The sequence below is a fragment of the Sesamum indicum genome, linkage group LG13, assembly GCF_026168435.1.
Source record: "Sesamum indicum cultivar Baizhima isolate 11 linkage group LG13, ASM2616843v1, whole genome shotgun sequence".
NCBI classification, from domain to species: Eukaryota; Viridiplantae; Streptophyta; class Magnoliopsida; order Lamiales; family Pedaliaceae; genus Sesamum; species Sesamum indicum.
Window position 1 is genome coordinate 19194697 of NC_142669.1, and position 16682 is coordinate 19211378.

At 37.2% G+C, this 16682-nt stretch overlaps 1 protein-coding gene across 2 annotated transcripts; it reads left to right on the top strand.

Moving 5' to 3' along the window:
• The first annotated feature begins 1694 nt into the window (after positions 1 to 1694).
• Positions 1695 to 10870, top strand: LOC105179038 (Splicing factor, CC1-like protein). Of its 2 annotated transcripts, XM_011102629.3 has the most exons (13): positions 1695 to 2443; positions 4215 to 4293; positions 4402 to 4458; positions 4534 to 4589; positions 5169 to 5397; positions 6144 to 6230; positions 6346 to 6420; positions 6560 to 6643; positions 8356 to 8420; positions 9108 to 9303; positions 9399 to 9487; positions 9882 to 9996; positions 10561 to 10870. In XM_011102629.3, the coding sequence occupies exons 1-13, from the start codon at positions 1854 to 1856 to the stop codon at positions 10600 to 10602; spliced, it is 1764 nt and encodes a 587-aa protein (XP_011100931.1). In that variant the 5' UTR covers positions 1695 to 1853; the 3' UTR covers positions 10603 to 10870. The 2 variants fall into 2 exon arrangements, with proteins under 2 accessions (XP_011100931.1, XP_020546870.1); XM_020691211.2 differs by having other exon boundaries at positions 4402 to 4589.
• The last annotated feature ends 5812 nt before the right edge of the window (positions 10871 to 16682 follow it).

The following is a 16682-nucleotide window of genomic DNA, read 5'->3' on the forward strand; positions in this document are numbered from 1 at the left end:
AAATATTTTCACCACGAATATAAACACCAATGAAATCATTTTCAACACACCGATGTAGTGCATGTACTTATTTATTAAATTTATAATTATTATTTAATATAAACAAATAAATTCCACACCAAAGCAAATGAGATTTATTTGTTTTTTTAAAAATTATTTGTATTATATGTATCATATATTATTTAACATATAATATATGTAAAATCTCATCAATAATTACTACTAAAGTATAATTATAAACTTATGGAACCATTGATATTAAACATATTTACTATCATTGCTACTTAGTAAAAATATTTAAAAATTTTCTACCTCACTGAAATACTTTAGTAGTTTGGTATGTTGAGGACAATATACCATTACTATATACCTAATTTGTATTTTTTGTTACTTTAATTATCTATTAAAATTTATCAGTTTGAATATAAAAGTCTAACGAATGTATTTTCAACACATTACTATAGTGCATTTAACTCTTAATTACAAATTTTTTCAACTTAGACTATTTAATCTTTTGCACTGAAATTTTTTTCTATTTTAATGAAATATTTGAGAAATTTGAAAATTGAGGACAATATACCAACAATACATACTTAATTCTAATATTTTTATTTGAATTTTATCTATTATATTTTTTTAGTCTAAATATTAAGTGTAACAAAATTATTTTGGAGACAATACTACAATGCATTTAATTATTCATTCAAATTATAATTATTATTTAAAATATAAAAGAAATTCCTCAACAAAGAAAATTACTTAACATATATATATATATATTATATTTCACTATAAACAAAATACTATATACATACACATTGATATTAATAAATATATATTCAAAGACATGATTTGACAATGAGTAGTTACTCCTGTCTCTCAAATCCCAACATCAAACCTACACCACTTATTTTAAACTATTTTATATTATATCAAAACACAAATCCAAACATACAATCTACTCAAACACATATTACTTATTTCTATTTTTTTTTCTCTATCTCCAAAACACTCAAAATACTAATCCAAATGTTATGTAAATAAAGGGCGTTTTGATTTCTAATAGATCATCATATTAAAATTTTTGACAAAAACAATGATAAAAGAATTGATCACTATATTTGATTTTATTTTTGACTTATTTTGGTGTGTTTTGTGGAGATAGAGAGAGAAAAATAAAGATAAATAAGGATGCGTTAGAGATAGTGATTATGTTTGGATTTATTTTTGGATAAAATAAATATGGTATATTTGATGTTGTTCAGTGAGAGACAAAAACTAATGTCCATTGTCAAATCATGCCTCTTTTATATATATCTTTATATATATATATGAGTATGTATATAATTTTTTAGTTGTAGGGCCTATAATTAGTATAGACTTATTTGGACAAAATATAAATGAGGCATTATTTTAAAAAATTTCAAAACACTATTAGAATTTCCAAAACAAATCAAGTCAAACATTTATCATGTCTTGGCCCATCTTTGAGATGGATCAAAAATGAAACCAAACACTATGGATATTTGTTAAAATCCAAACAATATAAAGCAATATGGGCCCTGAGAATAAAATTATTTTGGTCTGATGAAAGGCCCTAATCGGGCCTCAAGATGGCCCACCTTTTGATCTCAGCCCTTTTTGTCTCAAAAGGCCCAAGAGCCCACCCAATAAACTGCCGAGTGTAACGCCAAATGCAATTTACATTCCCATCCTTTGCCATTGTGTGCACTTCTCCTCCCCAAAACCCTAAAGATAATCTCAGCGAGCTAGGGTTCCGATAAGATAATCCAATAGCTTCCAGTGTCCTGCGCTGACGCATCATTTTCTGTAGCTTCTAATCTCGGAATTGAATGGATTTCGACGAGTACGATTACCTCGAGAAGGCCGTGGAAGAAACCAACGGCCCGTCGAAGAAGGAAACTCCGGACAAGGAGAAGGATAGAGAGAAGAGCGAGAAGGGGTACAGAAGAAGAGATAGGAGCGACGACGATGAATTTGATGAAGAAGAGAAGGAGAGGAAGAGCAGCAGCAAGAAATCGCGGAGTGAAGAAAACGGGCGCGATAGGGAGAAGGAGAGGGATCGGGATAGGGATAGAGAGAGGGAGAGGGATAGGGACAGGGATAGAGATAGGGATAGGGATAGGGAGAGGAGCTCCAGGCATCGGAGTCGAGAGCGGGATTCTGATAGGGAGAGACGCAGCTCGAGGGATAAGGAGAAGGAGAGGGATAGAGAGAGGGAAAGGGATAAGGACAAGGATAGAGAGAGGAGAGAGAGGGATAGAGAGAAGGAGAGGGAGAGAGAGAGGAGAGAGAGGGATAAGGAAAAGGAGAAGGAGAGGGAGAAGGAGCGAGAGAGGGAGAGGAGGAGTAGGAGCCGATCGAGGCTGGACCGTGAAAGAGAGAGGGAATTGATGAGAGAAAGGGAGCGTGAAGAGAGCAGGTGATGTCAAGCACCTTTGTTTCCTTATTGAAACTTTATTTTTTCTGTCTATACTGCATAGCCTGAGCAAAAATTATTTTACTTCATGCTTGGTTTGCACTTGATCGCCTATGAAGTTTGATATCTAATGCGAACCTCAAAATAATATTTGGAAGTTGATTTGCACTAATATCCTTAAATGAGTGGGGTGGCACTTCTTGTTTTTTGTTTTTGTTTTGCTCTGTGCAAAGTTTTAAGGGTTTATATTGGTGTAAGAAAGTGTCATTCAGTTGGAAGCTATTGATGGCTGTCTCTTTTTTTGTTTTTCCCCTTCTCTAAGGTCGTTCATATTGTACTATAATAAACTTCGGATTTGCCCTCTAAATTTTCTCTGGTTTTGAGATACAAGTACGATGCTTCATTTAAATTTGACCTGAGTGTATGTTCTATCACCTTGGTCTTGTCGGTAGAGTTGAAGCATGAAGGAAATGCATAAAAAGGGTCTAAGTGCAGAAAAAGTGTAAGTTTATACTTGGAGGATATAGTATTCTAACTTGGGTTGAAATCGTAGATGGATGTTTGCACATCTTAATGGGCTAATAATGCGGAAACCCCTTGATGGCTTCTCCATGGAAGAAAGTGGATTTCCACATATTGAGTTTGATAAGGTCTGTCGTGTTTCTTTGTTATAGGCTTTTTGAGTTGGCTCACTCTTCCATCCTTCTAATGTTTTTGCATGGCTGGATTTAAGGTTACTTTCTTACCTCTGAGCTGAGATGTTGACCAATGGTGTATTCGATTTTTAGGTCGGCAACGCTTGTGGTGAAGCTGTATCAGTTTTCCAACATTTTCTTCACTTCCAAGACGAAAATGCTTTAGCTCCATAATTGTGGCCTTCCCTCTGCTTTGAACAGGGATCTTAAATAGCAAATGTTTTATATGTGGGGCCCAAATATAAGATATTGTGATTAGGTTTAGTGTTTAACTTGACCTTGAAATTGCAATACAGTTAATAATGCATATTAATTCATGAATTTACAGGGGAAAAAATTGAAGATGTCCAAATTTTGCTTGCTGGTCTTTTGAAATGTGGAATGGAGATTGGCTTCCCAAATTTCCCCTAGCTGTAACATCAAGAGAGACTTTCTCCCTACAGTCACTTTTAGTATAGATGATGAAGGACTTTTTAATGTGTGCAGCATAGGTTCAGAGCTGTAGTTTAAAATTCATGTAAAGGTGTTCCTTGGTAACAAATGATGGCCAAAGGCTATATATTTTACTTTTTGTAGGCAACTAGAATACTAGATTATAAAGCTTGAGGACAGTCTGGTATACTTCACCAACTGGATTTCGAAATAATTGGTCATTTATAGATAACATCAATTTTGTTGCTCATGTTCACTAGGTATTCTTATTGTTTGTGGTCCAGCTAGTATTTTGGTTTTCGTTGCTCAATGGTTATAATATATGTCTGTGACTGGTGATAACTATTAAGGGCTTGTTGTGACCGATATAAATGTATATATGCAAGTATCTTTTCTTGTTTTACTTGTGATTAAATCCACTGTTCTGGTTTAGGATTAGCCTTGTAATTGGGCCCAAACAAGGTGCTGGCAGGAGTTTGTGGGGGTGAAAGTACATGAACTCCGGGGGAGTATGAGAAGGGGTTTGAGATTATATATCGTACAAGTTACAACAAGTCTCTAGCAGACTGATAAGGCTGCATTTATTGCAATGCCACCTGTTCCTACCATTGGATTTGTTCTTATTTTACTTTGAGTTATGTATGCAGGAGATTTAAGGATAAAAAGGAAGCCGTGGAGCCTGAAGCTGATCCAGAAAGGGACCAGAGAACTGTTTTTGCATATCAAGTATGAGTTTGAACCTTAGATGCCTGTATTCAGTGATCCTCTAAAACTTGAACTTTTTGAAGTCCTACATCTCTAACAACATGATTCACTAATTTTTGTTTATTGCAGATGCCACTTAAGGCTACGGAGAGAGATGTTTTTGAATTCTTTTCACAAGCTGGAAAGGTTGGTGGTGATTATTTTCCTTTGTTGATTTACTTCATCTTTTTAATTCACCTTTTCTTCATTTTGCATCTTCAGGTAAGGGATGTAAAACTCATTATGGATAGGAACTCGAGGCGATCAAAAGGAGTTGGGTATGTTTCTTTGTGCTTACCTTCCTCGACCGCCCTCCCCCCCCCCCCCCACATAAAAAAAAGGAAGAAGAAATAAAGGAGAGAAAGAATTGATTGCTTTATCGTTCCACATTATCTCTGTTTGGTATTCATGAAATTATGTTTTAGGTTCAATGCATTTATTTTCGAATTAGGATGAGGTTGTCGGTGCAAATATATCTTCCAGATCTGGGCTGGCTTTCATTGCTGTAGCTTCTATATCGTTTAACAGTGGTATGATACATCTCATGGAGATAATGAGGTTATAGATTAGTGTCTTACTGTGATCAAATCCTGGTGTTCATCTGCTTACTATGATAAAGTCAAGGTGGAAATTGATGTCTAAATGTCCTCCAGATCCCTCGATGCAGGATATTTCTCAGCTGATGTATTAATTGTGGGAAATTTGTGACTTGACGACTGTTGATCTGCTTCATTTTGCTAGAAAGCCAGTGTGACGTTATGTGTTAGGATTTTATGGGCTTTCTGTAACCCTAGTCTTGCTGTATGATTTTTTGGTGTTCTGTTCTATTGTGATTGAACCTGTGTACACTATTACAGGTATATTGAATTTTATGATGCCATGTCTGTACCAATGGCTATAGCTCTATCCGGCCACCTATTCCTCGGACAACCTGTAATGGTAAAACCTTCAGAGGCAGAAAAGAATCTTGTTCAATCAAATACTTCCGCTGGTGGTGCAGGAGTTGCTGGACCATATGGTGCAACAGATAGGAAGCTTTATGTTGGCAATTTACATTTCAACATGACAGAATTTCAGCTTAAACAGGTATGGGACTTTTTGGTCTGATCTATTTAGCATGCATTTAACTGTTCTGCCATTACTACTACATCTTCTAGTAAGTTGGTGCATTCTGCTGTTCCAGTTGACAGTGCTAGCTTCTTGCCGTGAAGCTTTTCTCCTTAGCATTCATTTTAGGAATCATTGACTCCCAGTTCAATGTGCTGGAATTATAGCATCGTGTTCTTGTGAACTCAAGTTCATTATGATATAATGGTGGATGTTAATTTTTTTTGGGAGTGGGTGTTGAGGCTGTAATTAGTATCGTTATTGTTTTTTCACGGTGGTTTATACTTTATTGTTTTTCTTGGTGTCATTTGCCTTTGAAGAATTGGTTCGACGGCATCATGCTTTGGCAGTAGCAAGTTAATTGCTGAACCTTCTGTATAATTATGTCTGAGAACCATGAGTCGTAGGATTGTTACTTATTGCTTGGGGTGTTTGTTTTGTTCTTTAATTACCGGTTTGGGGAATTATCAATTGATCTGTTCATTAGGTTGCCATAAATGAGGGGCAATATGTATTTTATCCTTTGATTACCTCTTCATTCGCTACTAGCCACAGTGCATTATATGGCTTGAAATTATTTTCATTTACTATGCAGCTTGTCAAATTTATCATATGAGATTAGGCTATTGATTTCTTATTTGTTATTGTTAGTGTACTATATTATTTGTGTTTTTATGTTATTTTTAGCTTCAAATGTTCGAAAGTTAACTTTGATACTTCTCTAGATTTTTGAAGCGTTTGGTCCAGTTGAACTTGTCCAACTTCCTACAGATCCAGAGACGGGACATTGCAAAGGGTTTGGGTTTGTTCAAGTCAGTATTTTCTGAATGTTAATTGTTTCAATAGTTATAAATATTTCAATCTCAAGGAGTCTTGCTTTTCGCTTTCTGACCCTAGAAACTTTATATTTAATAAACATCATTGCAGTTTGCACAACTTGAACATGCAAAGGCAGCACAAAGTTTGAATGGGAAATTGGAAATTGCTGGTCGGACCATTAAGGTATTGTGCTCTGGTTTACAACTGAGCTCTCCTATTCCTGAAAATGGTTTCTCTTGCTTTCTGATCCATAAGTTGCATTATTACAACTTCTGCGTGCGGTTTTATTATCTTGACTTTCCACTTTATGTTTTGACTTCAGGTTTCCTCTGTTACTGATCATGTTGGAGTACAAGATTCAGGGGCAAAAACTGCAGATTTTGATGATGATGATGGAGGCGGTTTGGTGAGTAAAACTTTTGAATTGCATTACTAGGTTAATCAGCTATAATTATTGTTTAAACTGTGATTATTTATGTCGCAGGGGCAGTAATTGCTTTGTAAAATGTTTAGTTGTTGGTTACATGATTTAGGGGGTGTTTCCAAAAACTTGTGCTTGTAGAGAAGTGATTTTTGTGGAATAAAGTGGGAAGTTATAGCACAATCAGAATCAAAAGTGGGTAATGATTGTAAAAAAAGTGAAAAACATATAAAAGTTAAAATTGGATAATGGTCGGGGGAAAAAGCAATTCTAAACAAGCTTAATGATTAAAGACTGTTTTGTCTGTATGTGTTAAATAGCCTATTTTCACTTAATATTTGCATTTGTCTTTTGTCAATAGCAATTATTTTATCTCATAAAATCATAAATTTTATTTCAATTAGTATATTTTATATTTAATCTTTTACATATATTTGTCATTTGTATTGTTAAAATATTGAATACTAAAGAAAAACTGAATATTTAATTCGATAATGCTTCTACTAAATAATATAATTGTTCATTCAAACACAATAAATAAACTTGCATGATTGCCAAAATAATATTTATTTTATTAATTAATTATAGCAATTCAATTTATGATACAGGAAAATATCAGATGATATAGCAATTATAATATAAAATCCTAAGACATTAAAATGTGAGTGTAAATTTTATTATTGTTAATTTTTTTGAAAACTCTATATCAGCCTCAGATGTGTAATTTGGGAAATAAATTGGAAAAGGTAAATTTGAATTAAGATTATTGTAATAAGGGTAATATAGCCCAAATAAAAAGTTTGAATTTATTTACAAAAAGGCCGAAGCATCTAGAAGCACTTGAGGGAGCGCTTTTTTGGTAGTCCCAGAATCAGAAGTTGGCATCCGAAACCCCGAAGCTACAAAGCTGAAAAGTACTTTTCCGATGCGCTAGAAAACACTCTCATAGAGTCCTGATATCTGCTGGGTTGAGTTTTTTAATTGTTTCAACCACCAACATGGCTAAATGATCGTCTTCGTTTCATCTATTCTTATGACAAGAAGTTTCTTCAGTCATTCACAATTGGTGTCAATATAAGCATAAAATCTTGACTAAGAGGACAGGCGTGACAGTGGTCAATGGCGTGGATGGCAGTCCAACTAGGTTGCTGAACTCTGAATATAAGATTGACATTTGATCCTGATTCAATTCATTGATGACTTTTCTTTGAGAGGAGTTTATTGGTTTCTTTAATATGTACTTTATTGTGTCATTATATTTCTCATGTCCGTTTCAGCACACACGTTTTTGGGACTGGCTTGTCAGATTAGAGACCTTTTAACTTGTCCTATTCCATGGTAATTGGCGACTGTTAAAACTGAAGCATGAGTGTGATTGCAGAAGTTAAGTTTAGAGTGTATTACAAATTTTTAGCGCTGATCCTCTTCTGGAGGAAAGTTGCTTGTTTTCTCGTATGGTCATGTTCAAGCAAACACAAAGTAGCCTGTAGATTTGAAGGTAGTGGGTTTTTTTGCTTCTTTATGGAGTGGAATGTGGTAGAATGAGAACCATTACATTATTGTTTCTTCTTTTCCCCATTGTTGAGACTAAAATACCCAAGCATAGAATATTCATCATTTATTATTTCTTTTTAATAATGTCTCATCTAATAATGTTCTGCCTCTTCTCATCTAATAATTGTCTGCAACCTTTGCAGGCTTTAAATGCTCAGTCAAGAGCAATGCTCATGGCAAAGCTGGATCGCAGTGGTATAGCTTCAAGGTCTGTATGTAGGATCTTATTAGATCAATAGTTTTCTCATGGTTGGATCATAGTAGTCATAGGTACATGCTGAAGGCGCGGCCTCTTTGCCATTTAGAGTTTGTGGCGAAGGGGCTTTGTCCTAGCGCTGCCCTGCCATGCACTTGGTCGCAATCTGGGCTGTTGCCCAGGTGCGCTTCTTACACTTTGGCAATGGTGCGCGTGCCTCTTGGACTTCGGTGACTCTTCGACTTCAGCACTGCTTTTGCTCTGGACCTTCTCGGTTACAGAATCTGTTTTCTTTCTTCTCATTCTTCCTCAACAGTTTAATGCATTAATTTCTAAAATCTGGAAAATTTAGAGCAAGTATTATATATTTTAATTTCTTACAAATAGTAGAAATTTGTTTCTTTAAGGCTTTAACATTAGTTTTTTTTAAACGTTCAATTTGTTGTTTAACCTTTATATTAACTTCTTTTACATTATTCTCATTGAAAAATATTTAATATACAAACATACAAATTATTTTGGTGCATTAGCGCCGTCCTTCGAAAAGGTGCGTACTGCACTGTTTGTGGCTTCAGGAGCCCTTGCCATCATGGATCCAGGAACCCTTTGCGTCATGGTGCGCCATGAGTCATTGACTACTATGGGGTTGCATCATGAATGCAGAGAATGCAGAGAATGATAGGATGATCTTTTGTGCAGTGTTGTAGGGCCACTTGGAGTGCCTGCGCTGAATGGATCAGTTCCTTCACAACAAGCTATTGCTATGCCCATTAACCCAACATCAGTCCTTCCAACTCCAGTTCTTCCGGCACAGGTTGTTTCCATGGCTCCAGAACCTATTGGAACCCCCAGTGAATGTTTATTGTTAAAGAATATGTTTGATCCGACCACTGAGGTTAGTGTTTTCTGCTTGTTGGTGCTCGCAATGGGAGGAAAGCTATTTTTCTCCTTTCTCTTCCCCTTTAGTTACATTTCTATAAAACATTGCAGACGGATCCAGAGTTTGATCTAGACATTAGAGATGATGTACAAGAAGAATGTTCCAAGTATGGCCGGGTGAAGCATATCCATGTTGACAAGTAAGGCTATATCCTTTTGGCTGTTTTTGTTAAATTGATATATGAGGATCATTGTACTGGGTCCCATTAATATCTAATTACCATTGGGTAACCCTCAAACAATCCACCCAGCAAGAAAAATACAAAATAATCTAATTTCCTATCAGATTATGACTTTTTAACCTCTGAATTACAGTTGATTAAGCTTTTCGATTTTCCTATCTTCGATGGTTAATCATGGCACGCTAACTATATTTGTTTGTTTGACATGGATGCATTATCTTTCCCTCTCGTCAATGATTCTTCAATGTTATGCTAATAAACTAAATATATAAAATAGGAAACCTTAATTAAATCCTCATAAAAGTGCAGAACTTCATGGTGACGTCCAAATCTTTATTCTACTGAATTCCAGGAACAGCGCTGGCTATGTATATTTGAGGTTCGAAAGTGTGGAAGCAGCATCACGTGCTCAACAAGCAATGCACAAAAGATGGTTTGCTCGTAGATTGATCTCCGCTATATTCTTGGTATTGTACTTCTGTGACTCCCTTTCTCCCTGATAGATATTTGACTAGGATATAAATTGCTAGTGTCTATTTGCAACTAGATTCAGGTGAGTACAGAGATTTGGTTAATGTATCACGAACGCAGCCATATTGATGGCACGAGTCTTATGGATGAGATGTCCTAGTTGTCATGTCCCAAGATCTGCTACACTAATAAAGACACTAAGCAACAGTTAAATTATGTATTGCAAAACTTCTAGAAAATAAACTCCTTCACCTCATTTTGTGCACTGTTCTCTAAGCAACAGTTAGATTATGAATTGCAAACTTCTAGAAAATAAACTCCACCTTATTTTGTGCACTGTTCTCGATTTGCAAGCAAGTTATTAACTTCTTGGCTCATTTGCTATCCCCTATTTATATGCTTTTACTTGTACATCTTCAAAGGAATTTTTAAAGTGTGATTTCTTTCTTTCTGGAAAAATTGAAAATATGGTCTTAGTGAAAAGAATTTTTGTTTGTCAGATTTTTAGTTGGTAACATCTGTTGAGCGTCGACTGTGTCCCTGATGTTTGTTTCTTGCAGCAACCTTACGAGTATGATGCCAAATTCAAAGGCACAGCCTGAACGAGGTCTCCTGCAGACAAAGCATGAAAGGTCAGTGGCGCCTCTGCCAGGGAATGACTCCGCTTCTAGTTGGATTGTCTGGAAATCTTTAGCAGTAGTATGAATGTATTGAGTAAATGTTGAATTCTCAAGTGTTTGTAATTGTGTCAAACTATTTTGTAGTTTGAAATTTCAATGATGCTTGGAGGTTTGTTGCAGTCCTTATATGGATCGGTACTATTATTATATCTGCACCTTTATGGTGATTATATTCAAATTTCCTGTACTACCTTCGTCTACGATATATTAATAGAGGCTCCCTTGGTTGTGGGTGTATCGTCTACTGAGAAAGTGTGAAACTGGGGTATACAACACATGTAATGAGAAGATTCAATTGGAAGCCTGAGAATCCGCACTTGTACGTTTTAGTCGTATTTTGAGGAGTGGCTGTATATTGTGTATGGTACCTTCGCTGTAGAGGAATTTTATGACATCCATTTGGGCAGATGTGTAAACAACGAATGATTGGATGAGGATATTAAATGTTTAATGATATTTCGACCCACCATACAGTAAGGTCTGAGGGTTTGATAATAAAAGTTGGTTTGAATTTGTTTTGTTAAATTTAATAAATTAATTTTTTTTGTTTGATAAATTTTTAAATTTTACTTGATTCTGATTCGATTAATGAAAAAAGAATAACAAATATTTAAAAATATTAAATTATTGATCTTAATTTATATTTGATTCAATTAAAATTTATTTGACCTTGGATTAGAATATTTATCAATTATATTCAAATATAAAATTTTAAGTTCCATAACAATTTAAACAATTTTGACCATTCTTCTCATTCGTGTGTGGGTATTTTATTTATGTGAGACAGTTGGATAGATGTGTAAAACTATTACAACTGTTGCATCTCGTATTTGGAGTAGCAGCGCAGTATTGGTAAATAGCAGAAGCGCAATTAAAGAAAAAGAAACAAAGTAGAAGAGCGCGCACCAAAAATGGGTGATGGTGATGTGATGGTTTTAGGTCATAGGTACGGTGTCAGTCTCCGCATTGTGAGCAGATTAGTTGGCTGTCCACGTTGTCTCCTTAAGTGATGAAAATCATTGTTCAGTGGTCCAAGAACAATGAGACATGGTATCATCCGCAGCTATTCCGATTCTGGAACGAGTTTGAGCTGCTGCTTGAAATTCCAGCATAAGGCGAGCGGTCAACCATGGCGACGCTCAAAACGTCCTCCTTTTTCGCCAAATGAAACAACAGTCTCATGCAAAAGCATGTGCGAAACTCTCAGACCTCAGATTCTTGATAATAATCCATGCCACGTTCTCCTATATGTCACAGATTGAACGCAGAAGAAGAAAGAGATGGAAAAGAGGTGATGAAAGGTAACAGAAATCTGGATAAAATTTTCATTAACCTCAAAATGTATTACAACCCCATTAATATCCAGCAAAGTTTGAACAAAGGATCAGAAAATAACAATTCCCAAAATAGACATAAAAGCCTCGGATTGGTTTTTCTTCAAGAGCTGGAACTCTAGACACAGCTGCATACGGAGTGTCTTTGTCTCCAGTTCTCTGCCTGCCGCGTGTCCTCGCGTCGTTATCCCAGCTGCTCCCCCAAAATGTCACTTTCTTTCCCCAAATTACAGCTCGTTAGGTTCAAGACCCAAATTTGGCTTCAACAACATCGTTTTTGTGTTCTCATTCAGTTTGGCCCCCAATCTTATCATAACCCTTGACCAAACAGCTGAGATTTTCCTTTTCCATCCAACGATCAGTTAATAGAGCGTGTTTTCCCCTGAAATCATTACATTCCCTTCATCCTTTTTTTGAGCTTTGTCCCTAAGGATCAAAGCCTGGAAATTTTGAGGCAACAACATGATAATCCTCCCAAGTTGCATGGTCTGGAGAAGCATGAGACCACTGAATCAAAACATGATAAACACCAACATTGTTTCTGGGTATTAGTCTTCTTGCTAGGATGGCCACCGGGTAAACTTTGAAGATTTCATCTTCAAAGTAAGTTTACAGAGGGAAAGTACTTGGCTCCTATCTTCTTTTTCAGTAGGAGACATGGAAGACAAGATGTATTTTTGTTTCAGGAGGTAAAGCAAGCTTGTAGGCAACCTTTCCTACCTTCTCTATTACCTTATAAGAGCCAAAATACTTAGTTGACAGCTTCAGTTGCTTCATAAGAGCTGTGGTGGTTTTTTTGTAAGGCTGCAGCTCTAGGAACACCTCATCTCCTACTTCAAACACCCTCTCAAATCTCTTCTTGTCTATGTAAAGCTTCATCCTCTTTTGGGCAAGATGTAAGTTCTCCTTTAGCAGCTAAATCAGCTTGATCTCTCTTGCATCAGCTCCTCTACGTCACTATGGTGGTTCTAAGTAAGGGCCAATGGACAGTTGATGTGGGGGATATCCAGACAAGGCTTGGAAGGGGGTAGCCTTTAACCCAGAATGAAAACGTGTTGAATCAGAACTCAACAAGGGTCAACCATTGTGCCCAACTTTTTGGTTTTTGATGAAACATACACCTCAAGTAATTCTACAAACATTGATTAACCCCGTTCTATTTGCCCATCACTTTGTGGATGGTAAGCTGAGGACATATTCAATGACACACCAGACAAAGAAAATAACTCCGTTCAGAATTTCTTAGTGAATATCTCATCTCTGTCTGTGACAATGCTGATAGGGAGGCCATGCAATTTGTAAATATTATCAAACAACACCTTAGCAACAGAGATTGTAGTGTACGGATGTTTGAGGGGTAAAAAGTGAGAATACTTTGTCAGCGATCCACAACCACCAGGATAGTATCTTTCCCTTCTAAGTTAGGCAATCCTTCAACAAAGTCCATGGATATATATGACGAAGCCTGAAATGGGATTGGTAGTGGCTGCAACAAACTAGGATAAGGGTTATTATCATGTTTTGACCTTTGGCAAACATCACACTCCTTCACCCAAGTTTGAACCTCCTCCTTCAGTGTAGGCTAATAAAAAAGAGATTTGACCATTTGATAAGTTCCATTCATCCCAAAATGTCCTCCAAGAGCTGAATAATGTAAGGATTGGATAATTTTTTTTCCTGATGTCTTCATGACCACCCACACATATTTTGTCTCCCCTCTTTAGCATGCTTGAATTGTAGCTATAATCTGGATAAGACTGAGTATCTACAACTTTAGCTTGGATGATGGTCTGGAACAAAGTGTTCCTCATAGCTACTTTGCAATTCCTACACCCATAAGGGTACCTGAGAAGTGGTGATATTGGACTGAGTCTCAACTCTGTCATGATCCATTCCGGACAGTGCATCAACAACTCTGTTCTCATTCCCTTTTTTGTATTGAACTTCATAATTGAGGCCTAATAATTTTGTCATCCATTTGTCATGCAGCATGGAGTCAACCCTTTGATCAAGTATATGTTTTAAACTCCTTTGGTCAGTTCTGATAGTTCTCTTGTACGTAGTGCCTCCACTTAGTGACAACAAGGAACAATGTAAGGAATTCCTTTTCATAAGCAGACAAACCCATGTTCTTGGCTGCTAGGGTGTTATCGAGGTAAGCAATAGGCCTATCCCCTTGCATGAGCACAACTCCTATTCCCTTTTTATAAACTTTCTGTAATATCCCCTAGGATTTGACAGTAGTGCTATCCCTCTTTCTTTGATTATGTGCCGAGATATTCTACTTGCAGCTGAGCAAAGGAACATTTACTCATTTTAGCATAAAATTTGTGTTTCCTCAGTAATTCAAGTACCTTCCTCAAGTGCTGTAAATGTGTCCCCCAATCCTTTATATATCAATATATCATCAAAGAAGACCAATGCAAATTTCTTGAGTTAAGGCTCAAACACTTGATTCATGAGTGCTTGAAAAGTAGAAGTTGCATTACACAATCCAAAAGGCATAACCAGAAATTCATAGTGACCCAATGTGGGTGATAAGCTAGTTTTTGGTATATCCTCCTTTTTCATTCTAATTTGGAAGAAACCATACCTCAAATCTATTTTTGAGAAATACTTGGAGCCATGCAACTAATCGAACATTTCATCTATAACAGGTATAGGGAAATTGTGTTTGACAATAAGTTTATTGAGATACCTGTAGTCAACGCATAGTCTCCATTCTCCATCTTTCTTTTTCACTAACAAAACTGGTGATGCAAAAGAGCTTTGGCTACCTCTAGTGACCACTCTCCAATAGACCTCTAACTATATCTCAAACTCAGTTTTCTACCCATAAGCATACCTATAAAGATGTTGCTTCTTGGGTATAACATCAGGTATGAGATCAATGCTATGTTCAATAGCTCTCTTAGGGTGTAAAGTGTGAGGTTCTTGATAAGTATCTTCAAATTGCTGGAGTATGGCAAGTATGTTTGGGTCCTTTTCTTCCTGGTTCTCCTTTTTGCTAATTGAAAACAACTGACCATCAAACTCATAAGCTTCTTTTCTCAAAAGTTTGCTTAGTGAATAAGCTGAATTAGCCCTAGGGTCTGTCTTGTTAGGAAGAGCCTTTAGAATTACCTCCTTCCCTAATTGATTAATGGTGACTTGCTATTGATGAAAATCCAGCTTCATAGGATTATTAGCACTAAGCCAATCACAACCCAAAACAAAACCACATCCCTATAACTTCAAAACTTTGACTGGATGAGAGAATTGATGCCCTTGTATCTCATTACATAGTTTAGGGTAGTGAAGGCTGCTCAACACCTTACTGCCATCTGCTACTCTCACCTCCATATGTGTGGTGTGCTCTACCTTGCATCCCGTGACTCCCACCACTTTCTCATCAATAAAATAGTGGGTGCTGCACTATCAATGAGTATGTGAACCTCCTTGCCATTTCTTCAAAAGCTGGAACTCCAAACACAGCTGTATACGATGCGTTTTTGTCTCCTATTCTTTGCCTACCACGTGTCCTCGCATCGTTGTCCCAGCTGGTCCCCCATACGAGTGTAAATGAGCGAGCTCGAGCTTGACTTTGAGTGATTTGGCACGAGCTTGAGCTCAACGAGCTCTCATAATTCGAGCTCAAGCTCGAGCTCGAATCTTACCTGATGAGCTCTAGTTCGATCTGACGAACTCGAGTTAATTTTTATTATTATTGATGGGTATGGCCCAAAAACGATTGGTCCAAGAAGAAATGTTAAACCTGAGTCAGGTCTGCCAGCCCAGGAGAAAGTCGGCTCGCTCAGGGTTGCTGGGATTAGCCCAATAAGGAAGCACCCTGCAACATGGTTCGGCCCAAAAGGGAAACCCAATAGGCTCAACCTAAGAGGGAAGCCCACTAGACTCAGCCCAAGAGGGAGCCCCCCACACCAGAGTCTGTCCAAGGATAAAGCCTGCCTCATCAAAGGTTGGCCCAAAAAGGAAGCCCAGTACGAAGGCCTGGTGAGCTCAGCCCGAGGGATGGAAGGTGCCCTAAAAAAACTGGACTCCTCACCTGAAGAGGACTCCTTGCGAGGCAAGAGTCTTCACGAATAAGGGGCCCTTCCTCATCCAAAGACTTACTGCTCAAGGAGCGGATAAGGTACGACCTTATCCATCATAATCCTGCCTTCCTTGCCAGACACGCAGCTCCATAGAGTCCCTGCGAAGAGGGTTTCCTCCTCTATAAATATGGAGGGTACCCATTAGCAGATTCCCCCTTCCACCTTCGAAAAACTCTCTCACTGCTACTCTGTTATTCTAAAATTTGTGTCTTGCTTACGAAGTTCTTATTTCTCTCACAATTTGTCGTTATAATCGATCTTTATATTTATTTATTCTTAAATCCAGGACTAACTTAATCATCAGAGTGCAAATGTGTTGTTTAACAGGTCCTTTTTCTAAAGAGCTTTCACTCAATTAGCCCAAATTCGATATCAGGATCCAAAGCCTTGCAGGTTGTTGCGGGAGCATCCCTAGCACCAGTAGGAGGGCCAGCCCCAGTTTTGCCCGCTCCAATGGTCCCCTCAGGTAATGGATCCATTGGTTGACCCTCCAAGGCGAAGCACCTCCTCGGACACTACATCAGGCGAACTTTCCTTAGCCTTGCTTGGCGCAATTCAATAAGTAGTTACAGTG